Here is a 25,050-nt window from a genome sequence, read left to right on the forward strand (position 1 = left end):
GCCTGTGATTTCTGCTTTAGAAATTCCAGAATCCGTGGGCCCTTAATCAAGCCTTTCTTCCTACCATTATCACCAGCTGGATTTTAGTAAGTACCATGGAGCCCACTGAAATTTATGCATCCAGTGGAGAAGAATGAGCCTCAGGACATTTCAGGACTCATCTTCTGTTACATCTTCCCTGAAGAGGAGGCAAGGAATATTCAGACATTTTTTCTTACTCACAGAAGTTTTATTTAGGTGGACACAATAGTGCAGAACCAAAACAGCATTTCACCTTTGTCTATGGATACTACAGCCTTGATTTTAGCTTGTCATCCCTCCTTAAAAGAAGTCAGCATGACCAGAAGGAAGACCTTGGACAATTGACATATGTGGGAATGAATACAAAATCAAGAGTGATAACCACCCAAACACAGAGCTTTCAAGGTGCTCGTACTGGTTTTAAGGATCATTTTCTAAACCATGGTATGTTCTCATCCTTTGTGGAGTAGAAGCCACCATTCTTTCCAAATGACACAGCAAAAAGAACACATTTTCCTTTAAAAGTTGTGAAGAAATTTAGTCATTAAAAAGAATTTAAATTACACCTAGAAGCACCACTTACAGAATACCATTACATGTACTTAGGATGCTTTTAAAAAGCCAACTTGTTACAGAGAAGCTGATGGCTTCAGTTCTGTAGGGACATTTGTGGCGCTGTAGAACTCTACAGGATTTCCTCTTCTGGTGGGCAGCGGGGAAGCACTCAAGTCAACGGAAGCTTTTATAACTTTCAGGAACTTGAAGAACAATTACTGATCAAGTCACATGCTTTAAGTGACAACACATTTTCACTGCTCAAAAGAGAACCCAGAACACAAAACATTTCATTTCAAGCAGGCAAAACCAATCACAGATGAACATTGATGATATTCCACAAATAACACAGTATCATCTTTCTTTAAAGGTTTCACTTTACTTGTGAAAAAACAGAGCCCAAAGGCCAGTGATTGCCCAGAAGCTAGTTCATTCTATGCCCTGAGATGAAACCTCAATTACCGACAACTTCACATTTCAATCAACAACCCTTTTCATGAGGTTCTGCTGGGAAATTACGGAGACCAGGACCTCTAAAACGTTAGTTGCCCTAATCATTGCAGGGCAGCATTGACCTTGTACTGAACTTGGAAAGTGGTCATAACTAACTCCACAATAAAAGGCTAAGAATGGTCACTACTTATCTGTAGAAACCTATTCATCTGCAGAAATAGTTCCCCCCCTACCAAGAAGCTAAGTGAGCTCCCTTCCCCTCTCCTGCCGAGAACCATCTTCGGTTTAAAATCAAATCACAGTTGCCAACAAACAAGGAGTTATCACGCTGGTGTGTTTATGGATTCAACAAACATTTAAGAATGCCTATTACACGACAATCATTGTTTTAGGAGCTTCGGGTACAGCAGTGGATAAAAACTCCCACCCTTATGGATTTTCAAATTACCCTGGACCGACAATAGCAAAATAAACCAAACATGCATGCATTTAAAAAAAAGTGTGTGCCTGCCTCTAAGAGCTGAGCTAATTCTCCCAGGAGCGAGGCCCAGTGCCCTGCGGTCCTACCCTGGCTCGTTCTTGGATAGGAGAGGATACCCAGTCAACAGGCTGCTTCCACAAATGAAGCATGAACACGCCACAGGACCCACCACACACCTGGAAGTTCCCAGCTTCCTCACAGGACCACTATGAAGCAGGACAAATCGTTTTACAAGTGTTGGTCCACCCTCCTCACATTCCAGTGAGGCTGCATGGGGACAATGATGGATCTGGAATAAGTAACACCTGGTGGCCAGAGAGAGAACAGCAGTCAATGCCAACGGCCTGACCAATCCAGGCTACCCACGCCAACTCTTGTAACTTTCCCATCTGACTTTAGAAAATGAAGTCGGCTACTCAATAGGGACACTTCGCTCAAAAGCGAGCCTTCCGCTGAGGCTCACTGTGGAAACACAAGGGCAGTGGGGGCCTCCACGCTGCTGTGCGGTGGCCTCTGGCCATTAAAGCACAGCTTAACCCTGGGAGCGTGGGCTGTGACCCCGGAAGGTTTGCTTAGTGTTTGTGTAGATCTGAAAAGGAGGTATATAGCTTTTAAAAAATATTTCCAAGGGAGTTTGTAACCTCCCAGAAGTTTAAGGACCTCTGTATTGGAGGGTCTCTGCGGTCCCTTGGTAAAACTATACATGCAACTGGTCACTGCATTCAGAATGAAGGGCCCAGGCCCAGCTGCAACATGGGAGCTATGAGCCTGGTTCAGAGGCTGCCTGGTGGTTTACTAGGCAGACCTGGGTCAGAGGGTCAGAGACAAGGTCAAGTGCTACTTGGCAGGGGAATGGGGGGGACACACAAGGAGTTCATTTAGGAAGTTTGTCTCCTTTTATAGAGCAATGAATGTCTCCTCACCCTCAGAAATCTGGCTGTTCAAATTACTGCTAAGCCAGTAACTCACAGTGGATGGGATGGGTTAACTTTCCTAGTATCACTTTTTTCCAAGCAAAAATGTATGCCATCCACCTCAGCTTCCTGACATCATGACTGTTGTTCTCAGGCAACCAGCCCATGGGCTTGTCCTCCCCACCCCATGCCAGGTCAGGGATGAAAGGTGATTGGAGTGATTGGAGCTCTTGAAAATCACAGTCTATGTCACGGTTTGGTCCAGGCTTCAACCTGAGAGGGGGAGGGGCGGGGGGGGGGCGGGGCACGTGGCTATAGAGCCTCTGGGGAAAACTGTAACTAGACTCTCAAAACCATCAGCCACAGACACTATGAAAAAGAGAAAAATGACAGGGTGTTTCCCAGGAGCTTAGAGCACCCGCTGTGTGTTTTCTGGAAGGGCCTTTATTGTGGCTCCTCTTCTTCTTGCACCTGCCTCTGTTTTCCCTGCCTTCAACTAGACTCTGCACTCCTCAAAGATGGGGACCTGTCTTTTTCATGCCCACGTAGTCGGTGACTTGACTAGTGTCACAGACCCTCTCAGAGCTCAGAGAGTGGGAACGGGGACATGAACAGAAGCCAATTATGACTCTGATGGAAGGATGACACATGGCGGGACTTAGAGAGTTCCTGTCTCCTAAATAATGTATCCACTTTACTGCTTCAAAACACTGCAAATCAGGGACAGTCTACAGAAAAGATGAGGCTTTTTGAAAGAAAAGCATAGCGTAGAAAAGCATATATTTTCAAATTATAAAAAGCAATGAATGTAGAATATAGTGATTGAACATCTCAGATACAATGACATGAACATGTAGCAAAATTGGTTACTTAGACAGATCACTGCCATTTCCACTATAATTTAATGGTAATAAATATCACATAATAAGAATAATTTAAAGCATTAATTGCATCCTTAATTATTATTAGCTCTTCCTTGCAGAAACCATCACAGAAGCACAAATGAAACCTGCCTTTGTGAATATTCTGAAAGACATTATGTAACTTTTGTTCTTCACAAAACCGTCATTACATCAGGTCAACACTGTCCCTAAGAGCCACATGTAAACTTTGAGGTTCCTGAGGATTGCTCGTGTTAGCAATGTGTTCGCTTTCTAAGAATGAAGATGGAGAGGTCCACAGATGTCATTTTTCAAAAGTTTGTATAAAATGTAAACATACTTAGGATGTCTTTACATGGTCAGAATTGGTTAGAGTTTTTACATATTCTTGGCTTGAAAATGTTTACAAAATAATGCTTGGATTTATAATATGTACCCTTTTGTCACATTTATTCTGTAATTCTCCATCAGTGTTAGAATGTTCTTCCCCAATGACCTCAATTCTGACACCATATGACACTAAATTAAAATAAATGTATAAAAGATGTACTTAAATATAAATAAAATACACTGCTAAGCTGTGCTGGCTCCAGGCACATGGTATGGCAGCTGTCATGCGTTCTGATCACAGTAGGCAAAATGTCCCTCACTTTAGGCATTCGGCATTCAGTTAATTTGTTTAAGTAACACTGTTTCAAATGCTTCTGCTAACAGGGGCTACGCTGTGAACGCCCCTTGGACAGTGCCTGGAATAAACCTGGGCTGGAAGTTCAGATTTCCCTACGGGCTCTTTCCGAAGCATTCTTTCCGGGACAGAAGTCACAATTCAATACCCTTTAGACTCTGTCTTATAAACTAACTTGTCGGGCAGAGCAGTGCATGGGCGGGTGCCCTCCATACAGGCTGCAACAAATAGCGGTTAGTGTGGTTAGCCAAGGCTCTCAGGTGGCAGTGCAGAGAGAGCCAGGGTGTGCATTTCTCCCAGTTCAGGACAAGGCTAAGAGCAGGTCCACCTCTGGGCCCACAGCCAGTGGACATGTTTCCTGTCCAGCAGTCATTAGGGCATGTAGGAGATTCATACTGAAGTGTATCCTGACATGCTTATTATTATTTCACAAAACAAAACCAACAGTTTCCCGAGGTCCTTGCTTTCCCGTAGCTCTGAGTCTCGTCGCACCATCTATACAGAAAGATGTTGCTTTGAGGCACCAGAAGGGCTACCACTCTTACTCTGATTAGTCTTTCCGCTTTTCACCTGATGAGAGCTCACATACTTCCTGTGGCTTACTCATCTCTGCATTGCTTCTCAAAGGAAGTGTACGAACGGCTCTCTCACAGCATGCGGAGGGCCATCATTTTCATTAGGGACTCCGTAAGTCGTGTCTGCCATTATCAAGAGCCATTTACTGCAAACCAGCTGAAACCTCACAGAGGCGCTGCAGCCAAAATGAATCCCACGCCACAGGAGTCACGGCTCTGACCTTCCTGAAAACGATCATCAGCAAGAAGAATCCAGGAGTCTCTGTCGAGCATTCCTCTCCCCATTATTTGCTTTAGTTTCACTGTGTGCATTCACATCTGTCAAAATGGAAAGCAAATATCTATGACAGAAGTCACATAGCACAGATTAACTTCTCTGCCGCTATACATCTATCTCATGTTCTTTGCCGTAGCCAATTTCACTGCACAGTGAAGTTAGGTCGGGGCAACAATTAAACCAATACACTGTCATCTCTCCAACGCACCGCCCCCATTTAAAAAACATTTCTATTGATTTCAGAGAGGAAGGGAGAGAGAGAGAGACAGAGAACAATCATTGATCAGCTGCCTCCTGCACTCCCCCTATTGGGGATCGAGCCCACAGTCAGGGCATGTGCCCCAATCTCTGACTTCCAGGTTCATAGGTTGACACTCAACCACTGAGCCACACTGACCGGGACTTTCATTCCTTTTGAAAGAGACAGAGCATGAAAGACAAAAGGATCAGAAGTACAGGGAGAAAAGCCAATAAAACAAGACCAAAATATAAGCAAGAATGACAGCAAGGGGGAGCAAGAGGCAGAGTATGAAACGAAGAGGCGGAGGAGTAGGAAGAGAGAACAGTCTAAAACAGTGGTTCTCAACCTTCCTAATGCTGCGACCCTTTAATACAGTTCCTCATGTTGTGGTGACCCCCAATTTCATTATTACAAACTGATCATAATTAAAGCATAGTGATTAATCACAAAAACAATATGTAATTATATATGTGTTTTCCAATGGTCTTAGACGACCCCTGTGACAGGGTCGTTCGACCCCCAAAGGGGTCGCGACCCACAGGTTGAGAACCACTGGTCTAGAAAAAGCACAGCTTTATTTATATTTTTTAAATATATTTTATTGATTTTTTTACAGAGAGGAAGGGAGAGGGATAGAGAGTCAGAAACATCGATGAAAGAGAAACATCTATCAGCTGCCTCCCGCACACTCCCCACTGGGGATGTGCCCACAACCCAGGTACATGCCCTTGACCGGAATCAAACCTGGGACCCTTGAGTCCGCAGGCCGATGCTCTATCCACTGAGCCAAACCGGTTAGGGCAGCACAGCTTTCTTTAGTTGGAAATGTGGGCAGCCCCAATTCCTTGCCTCTCTCTCCTAGTACTGAAGGGTTTCACTTAAGAGCACACTAGGAAAATGGTTTAATGCAGAAGGGTGGGGTGGCAAAGACTGTCAGTCACTCACATGAGTTCTCTCAGATGAAAGCTAACCTTACCTTTGAGCTCTGCCATCTGGTTCCCCTGCTGCTCTCCCATCATCTCAGACTGCTTGCGAGTTTTGCCGTCAACACTGTCCACCTTGATCATGCCAAGATTAGTCAGGAGAACCATTGGGTCGATGCCCTGACAGTTGCTTTCAATATTCTCCAGTATCTTAAGACACTTGTATGACTTGAGTTCACTTATATTCTCCTCCAAGAAAAGGTTGTAGAGGCTCAAGTCATTGTACCCTTCAGGCTTGAACTGCAGAACACCAAAAGTGGGCAGGATTTCATACACTTTGAGAACATCTGTCTTCTGCCGGGAAGGAACGAACAGCGTGTAGAGAACCACGGGAACCAGCAGAACATAAACCACGAGGTTAATGAGACTGAGCAACTGGAAGATGCCAACTGCGATGAGTTTGCACTGAAACCGATCGGGGACGGTGCTGTCATTTCTCAGGATCCCTGATTTGATGCTGCAGACAAACTCATCTGAGAGGGAGGAGAGGCTAAAGTAATAGCCCAGGTAGATGCATGCTAACAGTATAATGCTGAGTGTTAGCACCCGGCAGCTGATGTACTTGACAATTAAATTATTAGAGTTTTTCTTTGTCTTCAAGTACTGTTCCACAATTGGGTATTTGAAGTGGCCTTCAGATATCTCCCACAAACTAATAAGAAAATAAAAAGCATTTAAACCCTTACCAAGACCATCAAATAGTAAAGACATCAACACATTCAACAATATCACACTAAACACCTCAAACGCCTTCCTTCCCAAACTCCTCTATTTATAACTTCACTCACGTACAAGAGAATCAAATTAGGTTTGAAAAAGCAAAGAATGAAAAGCAATAATAAAACACCATTCCCCTTAATATTTTAAAAAAGGTCTACTTAGTTAAATGAGTTACATTTGTAAATTCTTTGAACACCTGTTACCTAGTGAATGTACATGTTTGTTAAATAAATTTGATAGTTCTTATTCTGCTGCTTTTTTTAAACGATAATGTTCTGCTCAAATGTGCAGAATAAAGTAAAGAATTTTCTGGCCTGGCTAGAACACACGTGCTTCCTGTTGGCAAGGGAGGGAGGCAGACCGCTGAGTGGGTGTGGGTCCAGGCTGTGGGCCAACAGACCTGGCTCAGGCCCCATCTTGCCCACTGATTGCTACAGGACAGTGTTTTTATCTGCAAAGGGGGAAAGGGAGATAAATAAATGCTCTTGATGCTCTGAGGATTAAGCGAGATCATGTACTTAGAGAACTTAACATGATGTCTGGAATAGATTAAGTATTTTTTAAATGAGAGCTATTAATACTATCACTATTGTTAATAACAAGAATCAGGGGAAGAATGTAAAAAGGTAAGGCACCGCCTACTCATTTCCTTCTCTCACACCTGCTTTCTAAGCTCAAAGGCCTCAGAATCCTCCGTGCTCCCCCATTAAGGTATAGGTGAAAGCAAGTGAGCCACACCTCGTGCCCTAACCTGTTACCTCTTCCAGTGAAACAGTGATGGTTCACTCAACAAGGAGAGGACTCCTCATGTGAGGACAGATGCTGGGTCATACAGGTGGGGGTGAGATTTAAGGAGATCAAGACTTCCTGGCCCTTCTGCTCCCATCTACTGGAATCCGAAGCCCAGACGGACAGGAAAAGGGCAGACAATGTGTGTACAACAAAACCCGACTTGGTACCTGCAGGAGACTAAGTTACCTTTGTCCTACATTCTCATTAGAACCAGGAACTGAGCAGGCACTATCTCTCAGGTCGAGGTCACGCACGCTCTTCGCGGCTTTAATGGCACGGTTGTAAACTTTGTCAAGTTCTTCTATGATGAACTTCAAATCTGAGCAAATATGCGGAGCAGCTGCAAAACGCCAGAACAGGGAGGGCAGGTACAGGAGGATGGCCACCAGCAACAGGATGTAGGGGAAAAACTGAAACACAAGAGCACACCATGGGATCACAGGTCCTCGGAGGCCACCTCACCGAGCGCGTGGCTTCCTCATTCCAAGACAGATGTGAGCGCCCATGGTACTTGTGGGAATCCGGCTCATTACCGAATAACTGCTTCTAATGGCTACATTCACTTGTCCAGATAAGCTTTGATATTGGTAATTACCTTTCTCCTTCCTTTCAATAGACTTTAATTGGAAATAATTGGCCACTACAGGGTGACACATGGTGTCTCCTCTCTCTAATCACAGAAAGAAACTAACTAACTAAATAAATAAATGTATGTACTCCCATATCCTTTTGAGTAATCCCTCAACAAAATCCCAATCAAAGAAGAGATCAATGTCACAGTGGCCTCTGCTATGTTCTTTTTTAAAAATTGCTGTAGTTTTAAAAGGTCACGGAGAGTTAGAGCTCTGCTTTTTTTTTCTCTCTCTCTCTCCTTCTCTGGAATCTGGGAGAATGACATAGAAATGCCTAACTTCGCTCACAACAAATGAGAAAAATTTTGGCTTCAGTGATTTAGGAATCATCCCGCCAAACTGCTGAAACAAGCAGCTAAACACCACGAAATGAGAACAAACCTTCCACACTGGGACAGACCTGAGCTCGGCCCAACACCTGCACTTTCCAGCTGGACAACCTCAAGTCGGGAGAGACCGACCACTTGGGCAGCAGTGTCAGGAGGAGGAAGGCAATGGGGTGGGGATGGTGTGCCAAACAAACAAGAGGGGGTTCAGAAGTCGGAGACAGCAAAGAGCACCCTGCAATCAGGTCTGTCAGGTGATCAGGGAAGGCTTAGCCTCAAGAGAAGACACAGAACATCCATGAACTACAGTCAGCACTGATCTGAATTTCAGCTCAGCTAGTGGCCTTGGGCAGTGAGGTCATTGAGCCTCTGACCCTCAGTTTCCACAGCTATAAAATGGTCATGTAATACAGGTATTAGGAGAATTAAATCAGATAATGTATGAAAAATGCTTAGCATGGCATGTAATAGGCACCAAAGGGCTCCCTGCTGGGCACGTTATCTTTAGTCCTCATGATGACCCTGCCGAGGCCTTGGTGATGGCTGCGTGCTGCAAGGGGGAAGAGGAAGTCCACAGCCATTTCCTGGCTGCAGAGCACAAGGCTGGGGACAGAGACAGAACACGAAGCCTGGTCTCTGACCCCAAAGGCATGCCTGTCCCACCATAATACACTGCAAGTTAGTTTGCTTCCCTGGAAAACCTCTCCCTACTTTTGGATTGCTCCCTTCCCACAGTTCCTCGGAGTTGGATCAGGAAGAGGCTCGAGCTGACACAAAACCTCCACTCTACACCTCTCTGGGAGCGGCAGCAGCGAGGGTACAGAGAGTTCTAGAATAGCCTCTGTTACCATCTACGTTTCCATGGTACACCTGTCAAGACTAAGAAACCGTCATTGGCACATTACTAGGAACTAAATTACAGATGTTACTTAAATTACTCCAGTGTTCTCATGACTGTTTTCTTTTTGTTCCCAGAGCCAGTATGGGGCATCCATTACACAGAGTTGTCATGTCTCCCTAGTTGTCTTGGTTCTATGACAACTCCTGAATCTTTCCTTGTTTTCCATGGAGAATAATATATTTAAGTGCATAAAATACTTCAAACAATTTTGCATGTGATTCTTTTTTATTTTATTGATTTCAGAGAGGGAGAGGGAGAGAGAGATAGAAACATCAATGACGAGAGAGAAACCTCAATCGGCTGCCTCCCGCATGCCCCCTCCTGGGAATCAAGCCTGCAACCAAGGCATGTGCCCTGACTAGGAATGGAACAGAGACCTCCTGGTTTATGGGTTGACACTCAACCACTGAACCACACTGGCCAGGCTTGCATGTGATTCTTTATGAACACATTTCATAGACTCTAACAAGTGGCCTACCAGCAATAATTCTAAGTCATGAGGGGGAGACAGTATTCCTAGTAATCTGTGGTTTCTGTGGGTGAAAAGTCCTAAGTACCACTCATACCACTATGGATTGTGGCACGCACATACGCACACTTTCGTGTTAGGTTAGTTAGAAGTGCATAAAAAATAACGCTGGCGTGTGTTTCCTATCCCCGTTACAAACTCCCTGATGCCATCACAGACCCCAGGTTAGGGATCCCTGACAGAGAGGAAAGAGGGAAATCACACAAATGGCTCTGAGCTTCGCCAAGCCCTCTCACCAACACAGCCCCCTCGCCTAGGGATTCTGGCCTGGGACGGGCCTTCTCAAAATTATTACCCCAATTTGCATAGGGCTGCTGCACACTGACACCACAGCCAGTGGTTAGCTGAACTGGGGCTGCATAATTGGGGGTTGGCTGCTTTGAGAAAGAAGCAGTATTCCTTCCACCCTTGCCCACTCCGAAGGGTGCCCATTAGCATAAACATGTAACTGTGCAACAGAGTTTGTTTCCACGACCAGGCATTCTCCTTGAGAGTCACAGAGGGAACTATTTCTAACTCAGGGATGTGAAATCTTTTTATAGAACACTTTTCCTGTCAAAGCTATTTGAATAATAGCATTTTACCTCAAACTGTTCTGAATTAAAAAGTGACTGTTTACACGCTGTGGTAATTTTTCTAACATGTCCACTTGGTGTAATAATTAGTACCAATGAGCTGTTCGGCCTGGCTTATTATAATTAGGAAAATGAATGTTTAAAGGTATTATGTACTGGGTGTTTGATTTCTTCCCAAAATATTCTTGTACCTTGACCACCCCTTAGAAATGTGGTTGAATGCCACTATTTCTTGGTGTTCTCCATGGAATTAAGTCTTATTTCCCACCATCAAAAATAAAAAGGCAACTTTCAGTGAATCTGTAACAAGGTGGTATTAAACTCAATTCAACTATACTACAAATAGAAAAAAGCATTCAATTATGGCCAAACCTTGGTTCTCGAACATCTCCCATCGTGAACAATTTGGCTCTCACCTCGACAAGCCTTTCGTATTGACACCTGTATCATCAGTTGTGACTCTCAGGTGACAAAGGAGCAAATGTGCGAGTATGAGTCAGTTTACCGCTAAACCTCATGTTGTTAACATCTCAGGAAATTGTTCTGTGAATATTTTTGTGATTTTTTTTTTTGCTTTTGTGGCTGCTTATTATTAAACTAGAGGCCCGGTGCATGAAATTTGTGTGTGTGTGTGTGGGGGGGGTTGGTCCCTCAGCCCAGCCTGCACCCTCTCCAATCTGGGACCCCTCTCACAATCCGAAACTGCTGGCTCCCAACCGCTCGCCTGCCTGCCTGCCTGATTGCCCCTAACTGCTTCAGCCTGCCAGCCTGATTGCTCCCTAACTGCTCCCCTGCCAGCCTGATCTATGCCTAACTGCTCTCCTGCTGGTCCGATCGCCTCCAACTGCCCTGGTCGCCCCCAACTGCCCTCCCCTGCCAGCCTGGTCGCCCTTAACTGCCCTCTCCTGCAGGCCTGGTCACCCCCAACTGCCCTGCCGGCCATCTTGTGGTGGCCATCTTTTGACCACATGGGGGTGGCCATCTTGTGCGAGGGTGTGACAGTCAATTTGCATATCACCACTTTATTATATAGGGTTTTCAATTTTTACTGTACATTTCATTTTTTTTGTTAAATTTTCATTTACAATTCATGTCCTTTTTGTTTTTAAAATGTTTATATATTTTTAAAAATAATTATTTATTGTTGAAAGTATTACATATGTCTCCTTTTTCCCCCATTAACCATCTCCAGACTGCCCCAGCCCTGCCCGAGGAACACACTGCCCCATTATCTGTGTCCATGGGCCATGCATAAATGCATACACAGTCCTTGGTTGATTACCTCCCACCCACTCACCTTCCCCCACCTTCCATCCAAAGATTCCACATTCTGTTCCATGCTTCAAGTCTCTGGATCCACTCCGTTTATCAGTTTATTTTGTTATTTAGATTCCACATATGAGTGAGATCATGTGATACTTGGCTTTCTCTGACTTATTTCACTTAGCATGATACTCTCCGGATCCCTCCATGCTGTCTCTAAGGGTAAGAGATTCTTCTTTTAACTGCTGCATAGTATTCCATGGTTTAAATGTACCACAGCTTTTTGATCCACTCATCTACTGATGGGCACTTAGGCTATTTCCAGATCTTAGCTATTGTAAATTGTGCTGCTATGAACATAGGGTTGCATACATTCTTTCTGATTTGTATTTTGGGTTTCTTAGCATATATTCCTAGAAGTGGGATCACTGGGTCAAATGGCAGTTCCATATTTAATTTTTTTGGGAAATTCCATTCTGTTTTCCATAATGGCTGCACCAGTCTGCATTCCCACCAGCAGTGCACTAGGGTTCCCTTTTTTCCATATCCTTGCCAGCACTTGTCATTTGTTGATTTGTTGATGGTAGCCATTCTGACAGGTGTGAGGTGATATCTCATTGTCGTTTCAATTTGTATCTCTCTGATTTTAGTGACTTTGAGCATTTTTTCATATGTCTTGTGGTCATCTGTTAAAGTGTTTATTTATAAAAGTATATTAGACATGTACTGTATATAAGAAAGGTTAAAACGGAATCATTTGGGGGTCTAGAACAGATTTATTAAATTTACATTATTTCTAACAGGAGAAAATGACTCAGTTTTCGAACAGCCTTCTGGAACGAATTAAGTTCGAGAACCAAGGTTCCACTACTAGTATATAGTCTTTACAATCCTTCCATCCAAATAAGGAGCATGGGAAACCTGCTGAGTTTTATGACTGCATCTGCTGGACAGGAACAGCTCTGTCCACAGCTCCATCTCTGCCCAATTAGGTCTGAGATGCTCAGCACCTCTCACAGCTGTGACTGTAGCATTTCTGTACGATGTCTGAGGGGCACTGAGTTCTTCCAGTGATGATGAAACTTCTGAAAGCAGCGCGGGGACAAGCAGTCTACCTGCCTTAAAAACTGTGTTTTGCCCAGTCAGCGTGGCTCAGTGGTTGAGTGTCGACCTATGAACCAGGAGGTCAGGGTCCAATTCTTAGTCAGGGGTCACAGGCTTGATCCCCAGTGTGGGGCATGTAGAAGGCAGCCGATCAATGATTCTTTCTCATCACTGATGTTTCCATCTCTCTCCATCTCCCTTCCTCTCTAAAATCAATAAAAACATTAAAAAATTGTGCTTTTTCCTATAAGGGGCTACCATGAGACCAACAGAACCTCCAGACAGAAGGAGGCATGGAGGGGATCCAGTATAACCTCCCTCCAGGTTCAAATCCCCTCCACCTCATAAGGTGAAGAACTGTCCAGTTAGACTGAACTACTCCTCCCTGAAATGTATGTGATCATGTCTATGAGATTAAATGCAGATGGGAAATTCATTCAAAAACATCTCCTGGACACCTGCCAGGTGCTAGGCAGTGGACTGAAAGTGTACAACAAGCATGTCAAACTCATGGCCGGCATGCCTCGTCTACTGGTATTTAACCAATCCTATATAATAAAGAGGTGATATGCAAATCGACTGTCACACCCTCACACAAGATGGCCACCACAAGATGGCCGGCAGGGGAGGGAAGTTATGGGTGATCAGGCCAGCAAGGGAGGGCAGTTGGGGCCGATTGGACTGGCAGGGGAGCAGTTAGGTGTCAATTAGGCTGGCAGGGGAGTGGTTAGGGGGTGATCAGGCTGGCAGGCAGGTGAGCGGTTGGGAGCCAGCAGTCCCGGATTGTGAGAGGAATGTCCACAGGGATCGGGCCTAAACCAGCAGTCAGACATCCCCTGAGGGGTCCCAGATTGGAGAGGGTGCAGGCTGGGCGGAGGGATTCCCCCCGCCCAAGTGCATGAATTTCGTGCAACAGGCCTCTAATCAAAACATAAAAGTGATGGCCACAAGGAAGGCTCTGTAAAGGAGGTAACATCTGAGCTATGCTTTAAAGCAGTGGTCGCCAACCTTTCGGACCTCATGGACCACCAGTGGTCTGCGGACCACCGGTTGGTGACCACTGCGTTAAAGTAGAATGAGGCCAAAACAAACAAACAAAACACCCCCCGCCCGCCCCCCCCCCCACACACACATAAAAGTGATGGCCACAAGGAAGGCTCTGTAAAGGAGGTAACATCTGAGCTATGCTTTAAAGCAGTGGTCGCCAACCTTTCGGACCTCATGGACCACCAGTGGTCTGCGGACCACCGGTTGGCGACCACTGCGTTAAAGTAGAATGAGGCCAAAACAAACAAACAAAACACCCCCCGCCCCCCCCCCCCACACACACACACACAAAAGATAAAGTCTTACTATATTATATTAAGACTCAGCTCAAATTTTACCTTGTCTGTGGCCCTTCAGACATCCTCTTTCCTCTGTTGGAATCCTTTCTCCTTGCCTGCTTGGTGAATTCTCTCCCATCCCAGGCACCAAATGTAATGAGTGAGCCCACAGTGAGGAGCTGTCAGAGCTGAAGCTGGACGTGTATCAATGGTCGGCAAACTCATTAACCAACTGAGCCAAATATCAACAGTACAACGACTGAAATTTCTTTTGAGAGCCAAAATTTTTAAACTTAAACTATATAGGCAGGTACATTGTTATTAACTTAATTAGGGTACTCCTAAGGCTTAGGAAGAGCCATATTCAGGGGGCCAAAAAGCCGCATGTGGCTTGCGAGTCGCAGTTTGCCGACCACGGTACTAGGTTGAATGGCATTCTCCAAAACTCACGTCCACCAGGAACCTCAGAATGTGACACTGTTTGGAAACACAGTCTTTGCAGATGTAATTAGTTAAGCTGGGGGCATAATTAATTAGGGTGGGCCCTAACCTGGTGACTGGTGGCCCTCTAAGAAGGCCATATGAAGACAGACATACCAGGAGAAGCTATGTGAGGACGGAGGCAGAGATTGGAGTAATGGTGCAACTCTGAGCCACGGCAGATTGCTGGCAACCACTAGAAACTAGAAGAGAGGCACAGATTTTTCCCTCTGAGCCCTCAGGAAGGAACCAACCCTGCTGACACCGACAGCGGCAGAAGTAGAATGTTAGGGAACCAGCTGGAACTGTTAAGAAATATTCATCATGCCCTGTTAACCGTGATTGTTTTATTCTGATTAAAGAAGGCGCATTCTAACCTGGCTGCAGCCGCATTCCGGACTTGGGAGCTCACCTGGAAATGCAGCCCTTCCTCCCTTTTTGGTGCTGCCTATTATCATGGAAAGATGAACAACTTTGGAGCAGAAACCAAAATCGCCAGCCCTTTGAAGACCCTAGGCTTTGCAGATCACTAAGCCCTGTGAAGACCCCAGCCCTTTACATATCTGTAAACTGCCCATTTGCACACTTCCTTTTGTACTTCTACCAATATAAGCAGCCGCTTATGGTGGGGTGCAGAGCAGATTTTTTGTGGAGGACCTGCTGCTCTCCCGCGTTGCTGGCAGTATTGGAATAGATGCCCATATAGGATTCAACCCTGTCTCTGCTTAATTGGCACAAGTAGTGACAGGCAGCACAGACCCATTGTTTGTCTTGTTATTACACCTTGATTTCTAACTTCTGGCCTCCAGAGCTATGAGAGAGGCAATTTCTGAAGCTACCAAGTTTGTGGTAATCTTTTATGGCAGTCTTTGGGAACTCACAAAAGAGTAAGCAGGGACCGAATTATGAAGCCCTCGGCTTCCTACCATACACACAATGGGAAGTCACTGGTGGGTGGCGTGATAAAAATTGATTGTAGAAAGACTATTCCAGCAGTGGAGAAGGGAGAGCACTGGAGAAGAGCGAGACACGGCAGGAGGTTCCTGCAGCGGAGGCGGAGAGTGATAAGCGCTGAGAGTGATAAGCACTGAACTGAGGCTGAGGCGGCAGCAGCGGGGAGAAGGGAAGGTGGGCCGGAGAGCTACAGACAGAGGGAAACAGTGCCCACTTGGAGGTGAGGGATGAAAAGGGGAAGAAGTGAGGCTAATTCTGGGTTTCTAGCTTATCCAAGGGCATGGTGGTGGTACCATTAGTTAAAATGGAGAAACAAGAAGGAACAGATTCAGAGTAGAAAAGGGTGAGATGGGAGGCAGCCCCTACGATGAGAAGTTTTGAACGTGAGATACGTGTAGTCAGGAACATCCTGGTTGACACAGGTCGTAGATAACTAAAAATAAAGGGAGAAGGTCTGGCTGGCCTTCTGACTCGGGACTTTGTAGCATGTAAATGGTTGAAGCCAAGAGCCTGGCTGAGATCATCCAAGGAGAATGTGTAGGAGGAGGAGATATGAGGACCAGGGAGAGATGCGAGGGCCTGCCATTTAAGCGTCGAGAAACAAAAGAACTGAAGAGATGTGAAGGAATTGTCAGAAAGCAGGAAGCAGATAAACCAAGAACAAATTGTACTGAGGAGGTGAAATAAAAAGATGTGCAAAAGACGTTTGTTCTTGGTTCTATGATCTTCAGACAGTACCCCACTTAAAAAAAATCACAAATATGGATGTCAAGGGTGAGGGGCTACCCGAAAAGGCTAATGCATTCCATGGGCAGCTGACAGAGGACAGAGAAAAAGGTGGTAGGTCATTCCATTCTGCAATCAAGGGAAGACACCCAAGGCTCTGTCCTGGGTGATATTCTGGGAGGAGAAACATGGAAGAGAGATGGTAAGCACAGCATTTGTGTGTGGAAGAAGGAAAAGACTCCTGTCAATAGGATTAGAACCCAGTTAATGGAAGCAAGGGAAAACCTTCCTTAAGCTCTGTGTGAAAACGGAATGACCCTGGCTGGGTGGCTCAGCTGGTTGGAGTATGGTCCTGTACACCAAAAGGTTGCAGGTTTGATTCCCAGTCAGAGCACATACCTAGGTTGTGGGTTCGGGCTCTATTTGAGGTGCCTACAGGAGGCAACAGATCAATGTTTCTCCCATGGGTGTTTCTGTCTCTTTCTCTCTCCCTAAAGTTAATGAAAACATATCCTCACATGTGGATTAAAAAAAAGAAAATGAAATGAATTGTCCTGTGAGGCAGGGAGTTCCCTTTCCACGGATCCCCTGGAAGGGCTTTAAGCTCTAGATCGGGGTGGACAAACTCTTTCCTGCAAAGGGTCAGACAGTAAATGTTTGTGAGCCATACGGCCTCTGTGGCAACGATTCGACTCTGTCGCAGTGTGAAAGCTGACACAGGCAATGAGCAAATGAATGAGCCTGACGGTGTCCCCATAAAACTATGTGTAGAAACAGGTGATGGGCTGCATGTGGCTGGAGCATGGACGTGATCATTTGCCAAGTCCTGCTCTGTCTGCATCCTTGCTTCTCGAGAGTGATCCCCAGACCAGGAATTTCAGTATTGCCTGGGAACCCGTCAGAAATGCAGAATGCAGGCCCCATCAGACCTACGGAATCTGAGTCTGTATTTCAGCAAAGACTTCCATTTATAGGCCTATGCACAGAGAGGTGATTCACATGCACACAGAGTTTGGAAAACATGGGTGTAGATGAGTGGTATTTACATTGGAATCCAAGCTGGGCCAACAGCATCAGAAATCCCCCCAAAATAGATAAAAACCATACTCTTGGCCTTGACTTCCTGCCCCCCCCCCCCCCCCCCCCCAGGTTCCAATCCAGTGGTCTGGATGGGGCTCAGGAGCCTATATTTTCACACAGATAAGGCTAAGGTTTGAAATCTCTGGTCTGGCAGCCTCAGAGGACCCCTCTAACTAAGTTTCTGTAAAGCCATTTAAGAGAACTAAACAAAGATTTGACAAATCTGTTAATTTTACTTTCCTGTTCTTGTTGTTTTTCCCTTCTGCTTTTCAGTTTAAAAAAACAACAACCCTACTTTCCTGTTTCAGAAAGAAATCTTGCCTAACAGTTGCCTATGTTATGAACTTGACCAAGAATAGAACACCCCAAAAAAGCCAGTTATCAAAAAGTCCTAAGGCGCCACCTGCTGGTGTCCTTGAATGCGCCCACATTTGCACAAAAGACTTCCCTCAGGGGGTATCAGAGGCCACCAGCAATAGATGGGAGAGAAAGGGAGAAGGGAAAGGAAAGGAGACATGGAAGTAGGTGGGGGAGAAATTACAGTATTAATTATACCACTGCCATAAACTCTATGCTGATGATAAGCACACTGAAATATTACATGGAGTAACTTCTCTGGGGGGAGTTTGGGTCTCCTGGTTTTAACCCTGGCATCAGAACTGAACTGTGCCTCTCACCCAGAACCAGATGCTCCTAGAGAGCTACGCCTGCTTCTGAACAGGACGTACGAGCTCCCCATTCCTCTCCTTCCTCCGTGTCCTTCCCTCCATGAATGTGTTCTGCACACCCACCATGAGTTACACACTGTCCTAGCTGTACACCGACGAACAAGACGAAGCATGGTAACTGGTTGTATGGAACTCAGTCCTAGAAATAAACAACCACTTAAGTAGAATTAAGGCAAGTAAGTGCCATATCCCAGGGTGACCCCAGGGAATGTACAACCAGGCAACACAAACCACAACGGGGTACAGCTGGTGTTCAGCTTAGCCGACACCCCATTCTTAGGCTCTGTGTTTTAGGCAGGGCATGTGGTATTTCCTGGAGGCTTCACATCGACCCCGCTGGCTCTGGAAGCAGTTTTAATTGGCAACAACCCTCAGTCTAGGGGTTCAGAGGAAGCTTCTAGGTGGAAATAACAATGAGGCCGTGACCAGAACAATACATTAGGAGTTGTCCAGATCTGGGGGCAGGGGAGGGTTGCCAGGGGAGAAGTCTTCGAGGAGAGTGTGTTTGAACAGAAACCAGGGACCTGAGGGAAGTCAGGTTCCCTGGAGCACATGGGGTGGTGAGGCTGCATCGGGGAGTGAGGCTGGGGTGGTTCACAGGGGCCAGAGGGAGAGTGAACACAGACAAAATGGTTTGCTTTTTCAAAGCAATAGAGACATTTCGTAGGGACTTGAAGGGCTGTTATTGTTGTTGTTTTTAGGGAAATGACAGTCAGGCAGGCAAAAAAGAGCACCCATGATTACGTGGAAATAGCGGGAATGAATGCAGCAAGGTGAGGGGTGACGGCTAGCCACCCTAGAGAGGTGGACGGAGGGATGGAGGATTTAAGAACTATAGAAAGCAGAACTGATGGGACTAGGGGACTGACAGGATGTGGGGGGAAGGAAAAGGAGTCAAAATGGTTCTCAGATTTCCGGCTGAGGTCACAGGGTGGATGGTGTGACCCTAATTGAACTACAGGTCCAGGGGGGACAGGAGGGAAGGTGAGTTCAGCCTTGAACTAGTGTTGGAGGCATCTGCCAGACCTTCAAGTGTTCAAGTTCAGGACACACTGGGAGTATGGACTGGAGCTGAGGAGAGCAGGCTGGTCAGAGATAAAAACCTGGAGTTGGTGGCACATGGAAGCTGAAACAAGGGAGATGATGTGATCCAGGGACAGGGCGAAGCAGGAGAAAAGAAAGTAGCCTAGGACAGAGCCCAGAGGAACCCCAACTTCTCAGGGATGGGCAAAAGAGAAAGTCTGCCAGGGAGACTCTGCCCCAAGGGTCAAGAGGGCATCTGCAGGTGGGCACGGTCCACAGAATTGGGATGCCCGAGCGAAGCCAAGTAGGATGAACCCTTATGAGTGAGAACTGATTTAGCAACAGGGAGGTGGTTGGGGATCTGGGCAAGATCAGTTTGGTGGAAAGAAATGTGCTGAAGTGTTAATGGGAAGAGAACATGCAGGGGGAAAAAAAGAGGAAAATGGGGGCTGAGTTCCTTCAAACAGCGATTGGGGGGATCTAGAACACAAGTGGGGCACAAAGAGGTCCGGCCTTTGGTCAGGAGAAGGGGCCTCTTCCATTTATCAAAAGGGAAGGAAAAGGCTGGTGCTGCCACCGGGACCCCTGGTAGGTCTGATGGCAGAAGCTGAGCATGTTTTCATGTCTGAGCTTCCATTTCCTTTGAAAGTGGTGGGGGAGGGGGTGGGGATGATGTAGCTGGGTGTCAAGTACATCCTGGGAGCCAGGATTCTACATGAAAGAAGTGCGGCAAGGGTAAGGAAAAATACGGGAAGAGGACACACAGCTTCATGCCCAGCCGGAACTAAGGATCTCCCGGTCAGCAGTGGGCTCTGCTGCTGGACAGAATTCTGCTAGGAAGACCCTCCTTGTGTCCAGCTGGGAACTTCCACCCACAGGTTAGAGTGCAGACGTCTGAAGCCACATACATGGGAGAAACATCTGAATCTGAAGGAGACCCTGGGACCTTGCTCTCCCACTATCTGGCCATGGGACCTTGGCCAAGGCATCAACTGCGTGGTCCTCAGCGTCCCCTCTGTGAAGTGAGAGCCTGGTTGAGGAGACTCAAGTCATCCTCACAGACACAAGTTCACTGACTGTGGACAGGGCTAAAGAAAACCAACGGGAAGAGTTTTCTGAACTTGAAAAAGAAGCCAGCAATCCCACGTCTAGGCATCTACTCAAAAGAACTGAAAGTAGGGACAACAGATACCTATAGCCGGTTGTTATACCAACAAAGGCCTTCTTACAGGACATCGGTCTTTCATTTGCACAGCACACCCTTATTTTCCCCATGATCCCCAGCTCTCTCCCCCCTGCCAAGGCCTCCTACTCCACCACCTCCAAAGCTGGAGCACCCCTCGGACCTCGTCCCTGTTACACTCACTCCCCAGCCAACCCCATCCAGTCCCACAGCTTTAAATCCCATCTATCCTCTGACAACCGCTATACAGGGTGGGGCAAAGGTAGGCTCACAGCTGTGAGTACACGAAACAGAGTTCATTCTTGTATTATTATGTTTTAATCTTTGTAGTACTTTCCATACAAACAACTGTAATCCTACTACCTTTGCCCCACCCTATATTTATGCCTCCACCCACCCTCGGATCTCCAGAACCACAGCCCACTGCCTACCTGGCCATCCAGTATCTCTGATCTCACGTGTTCAAGCAAAATTATTTGGTTTTCCTCCTAAACCTTCTCCTTCCTCAGACTTCTTCAGTGTAGCAAATGGTCTCACCTTTACCTAGCACCTAAAATCTTGGTCATGTCATGTCCTTGATTCTAATCTTTCCTTCTTCTTCCCAGGCCAATCAGGACATCTTGTTGGCTCCACCTTCTGTGATGCCCCAGCTCTGTCTCCTTCCCACCAGCCCTGCTGCTATCAATCGCCTGAGCCCAGGGGACAAGCTCCGCTGCCCGCGAGCCAGATCCAGCCACAACCAATCGTGCACATGTCATCTACCTCGGCAGAGCCGAGTAATGGCAACAATGACCGCAACTGGCAACGATGAAAAAATGTGCCCTCTGACCCTTCAGAGCTAAGTTTGCTGACCCCTAGTCTAAGCATCTGATCACTTTGGACAATCCTTTAGTGTAATCCTCTAACTCGCAATAAAACACCAAGTGTTGCTCTTTGAGTGTTTGTTCTTTGCCTTCTCAGAAATAATAACGTCCCTTCCTCTCTATTTTCTGATCAAAACCCTGTGCCTCCCAAGTGTTGCTCTTCCTGTCTCTGTTCTCTCCAGCAAACTCTCACTGAGGATTAACTCCTGGAAACACCATGCTCACCCTGCTCAAGACCTGCAATGGCTCCCAATGTCCCCCACCGTGTAGTCTGTACACCTAGGTAGTTTTCAAAGATTCTCTATAACCTGGCCTGACCCTCCAAAGTTGATCAAGGCCCCACTGCTCCCCAATAGAATAAACCAATGCCTTCCCCTCTCCCAGAAGGTGCCATGCTCCTTTCCCAGGCAGTGCCTGTCATCCTTTTCTTTGTCTACCTTCTTATTTCTATCATCATTTCAATATGTTCAAAACTCCCTAACACTAAAACAAAACAAAACTTCCTAGACCACAAGCCCTCTATTTACCGTTGAGTTTGTTGCTTTCCTTCCTAGGACAGAGATTTTTCTAAAAATGAAAAAACATCTGAAGAAATTGTCTATTACTGTCATCTTTATTTCCTCATCTCCTGCTCACCCACTGTCATCCGGTGCCCACTTCTCCATTAAAATCACTCCTGTCAGGATGACTAATAATTTCACCAAATCCAGTAAGTTCTGTTCCACCTTTATTGCACTGTTCTCTCAGCAGCATTCAACCACACTCTCCTTTTTTCATCAAGCTTTCTGTTTATTTCTTCTCAGTATCTTCTTCACATGTTTGTTTTCTTCACTAAACAGTGAGTTCCTAGAGGAATGGACCACATCCTGTGTGGTTCTCTGATAGCAAATATACTAGAATGTATATGAAAGGCCCTCAACCAATGTTAGCAAAAACCAGCTCCCTGCCACTTACTGTTTTCAGTTTGAGAACTTCCATTTCCCTGGGAAATTCTCCATATTATCTTGATTCTTTGAACATTATATTAATGATTATTTTTTTAAAAATATATTTTATTGATTTTTTACAGAGAGGAAGAGAGAGGGATAGAGAGTTAGAAACATCGATGAGAGAGAAACATCGACCAGCTGCCTCCTGCACATCTCCTACTGGGGGTGTGCGCGCAACCAACGTACATGCCCTTGACCGGAATCGAACCCGGGACCTTTCAGTCCGCAGGCCGACGCTCTATCCACTGAGCCAAACCGGTTTTGGCTATTAATGATTATTTTCAAGTGTGTGTCTCATAACTACTATTCTATTATCTGGAACTCCTGTGGGTCTGTTTCTAGTTCTGGTTTTTCTCTTGACTTTCTTACACCCTGCTTTTTTAAAAAATATATATATTTTTATTGATTTTTTACAGAGAGGAAGGGAGAGGGATAGAGAGTTAGAAACATCAATGAGAAACATTGATCAGCTGCCTCCGACCTGGGATGTGCCCGCAACCAAGGTACATGCCCTTGACCGGAATCGAACCTGGGACCTTTCAGTCCCCAGGCCAATGCTCTATCCACTGAGCCAAACCGGACAGGGCCCTGCTTATTTTTAATTGAGTGCTGAACATTACATGTGAAAAACTGGTGCTAGAATCTGAGGCTCTGGATGAAGGAACCCCTCCTCCAGAGAGACTTGTTTATTTTGCTTCTGGGTGGCAGGTAGGCTGGAGAGACGCTGATAATCCTGTATCTCACTCTTTCCATTGGTACTGAAATGATTCACACCAGGGCTCTAGTCCCTCTGAGGGCTGGTTTAATTTTGGATTACCACTTCTCTTCAGCAAAGGCCTTTCAAGCCTTGGATGTTGAACAGTGTCCTTCCAACTAAGGCAGGTCCCAACTCCAATTTTTGTCTCCAGCTCTATGAACCTGGCAAGATCTCTGCTCAGATCCCAAGCCAAACTTCCATCCAAACAATCAAGACTGCCACCACCAGAAGAGAGCTCCTTAATCCTCACTAATACGCACAACCTAAGGCTTGCTCACCACGCTGCTCTGTAAGATCTCCCCTCCCACCCTGCAGGAGCAATGGGAGCCCAGAGACCTGATTCTAATCTCAGCCAGCATCTCGTCCTATGACTACTAGGCTTGACCTTTCCAGGGGCCCCTATCCTTCTGTGTAAAATGCAGCTGGATCAAAATCTCTGGCTTTCTTCCTGCTCTGAAAATTTTGCAACCTCTAACCTTTCTGACGTAAGGACAATCCCAGGCTATACATTCCTCTTCTCTGGATCCATCATTTCCCAGCCCTGATTACAACTTTCTATTCTCATAAAAACATTTTAACAAATGGATTTAAAACGACAACAGCAGCCCTGACCGGTTTGGCTCAGTGAGTGGAGCGTCGGCCTGCGGACTGAAGGGTCTCAGGTTCGATTCTGGTCAAGGGCATGTACCTTGGTTGCGGGCACATACCCAGTGGGGAGTGTGCAGGAGGCAGCTGATCGATGTTTCTCTCTCATTGATGTTTCTAACTCTCTATCCCTCTCCCTTCCCTTCCTCTCTGTAAAAAATCAATAAAATATATAAAAAAATAAAACGACAACAGTATGATGGATGGAACTGGAGAGCATTATGCTAAGTGAAATAAGCCAGTCAGTGAAAGGAAAATACCACATGATCTCATTTATGGAATATACTAGTAAAGAACATTATAAACTGATGAACAAAAATAGATACAGAGGCAAAGAAACATCAAACAGACTGTCAAACTACAGTGGGAAGGCTGGGAGTGGGGGGAGATAAGAGATCAACCGAAGGACTCGTATGCAAGCATATAAGCATAACCAATAGACGCAAAACACTGGTGGGGGGAGGTGAGGGTATGTGCCGGGGTGGGGGGAGATAGGGGAGGCCGGGGGAAGGTCAATGGGGAAAAAACGGAGACATATGTACTACTATGTGTAATACTTTAAACAATAAAATAAAATTAAAAAAAAAACTACAACAGTATGGATTTAGATTTGCAAGCAAAGCTGTTCAATTTCTGGAACTGTGCCCTTTCATACTGAAGAGCCTTATTATTTCTTGCCCTGGCTATAAAGTCATGCAAAATGGATGAGAACCCAACTAACGCTAAGGCTGAAAGTCAAAGAGAAAAGCCCAAGCCCAAAGAAGAGAGTCACTGTAGGGCATCACTATGCCTAACGGCACGCAATAAACAAACATGAGGGGAACAGGCCTGAGTCTTAGCCAAGGACTTAAATTATCCTTTTTAAAAAAGAAGGACGCTCGCTGTGTTTGGCCAAGGCGGGAGAGAGTCAAACAAACTTCATCCTTTGCCTTTTCAGAAGCTAAAATACCACACTTTCCTCAGTGGAGGAATAGCAGAAGATACACACACGCTCTATCTGTGTTCACCCTGGAAAAAAGAACCAGTGGTTGAAGATAATGACAGGCTGAAACAAAGCTCTATTTTCATAAATGCAGAGAAGAGAAGACCTCCTGGGACCTCTTCACTCTGCAGAGAACGTCCTGCACAAACGTGCCAATGCTGGCCCAGGTTCTGCCCTGCCCAGACTCTTTGTCCCCTTCCCCCCCACCCCCTGCCTCCACCACTCCCCCGACCACAGAGCTCCTGGCCTGTACCTCTTCCCTATAGGACACAGGCATCTTCTATGCAGTGTCTCCCCTTCCTTGCATTGTCTGCGTCCATCAGAAAGCAAAGGAATCTATTCCAAAAGCTGTGCTGCAGCCTAGACCCCCAGAGGGAGTCATCCCTGGGCGTCTCGGTGCTCAGTCA

General features: G+C 46.0%; 1 protein-coding gene across 1 annotated transcript in view; it reads right to left on the minus strand.

The window, feature by feature from the left end:
• Positions 1–221: 221 nt before the first annotated feature.
• Positions 222–25,050, minus strand: part of PANX1 (pannexin 1) — a 55,119-nt gene continuing 30,290 nt past the window's right edge. Inside the window, exons 3-5 of the mRNA XM_070425850.1 lie at positions 7,765–7,988; positions 6,060–6,718; positions 222–4,883 (exon numbers count right to left, since the gene is read on the minus strand). Coding sequence (XP_070281951.1) covers positions 4,804–4,883; positions 6,060–6,718; positions 7,765–7,988 — 963 coding nt within the window. The 3' untranslated portion in view covers positions 222–4,803. The remainder of the gene's footprint in view (positions 4,884–6,059; positions 6,719–7,764; positions 7,989–25,050) is intronic.

The sequence above is a fragment of the Myotis yumanensis genome, unplaced genomic scaffold (assembly GCF_028538775.1).
Source record: "Myotis yumanensis isolate MYYU_CA2020_CCGP unplaced genomic scaffold, mMyoYum1.0.hap1 SCAF_10, whole genome shotgun sequence".
NCBI lineage: Eukaryota > Metazoa > Chordata > Mammalia > Chiroptera > Vespertilionidae > Myotis > Myotis yumanensis.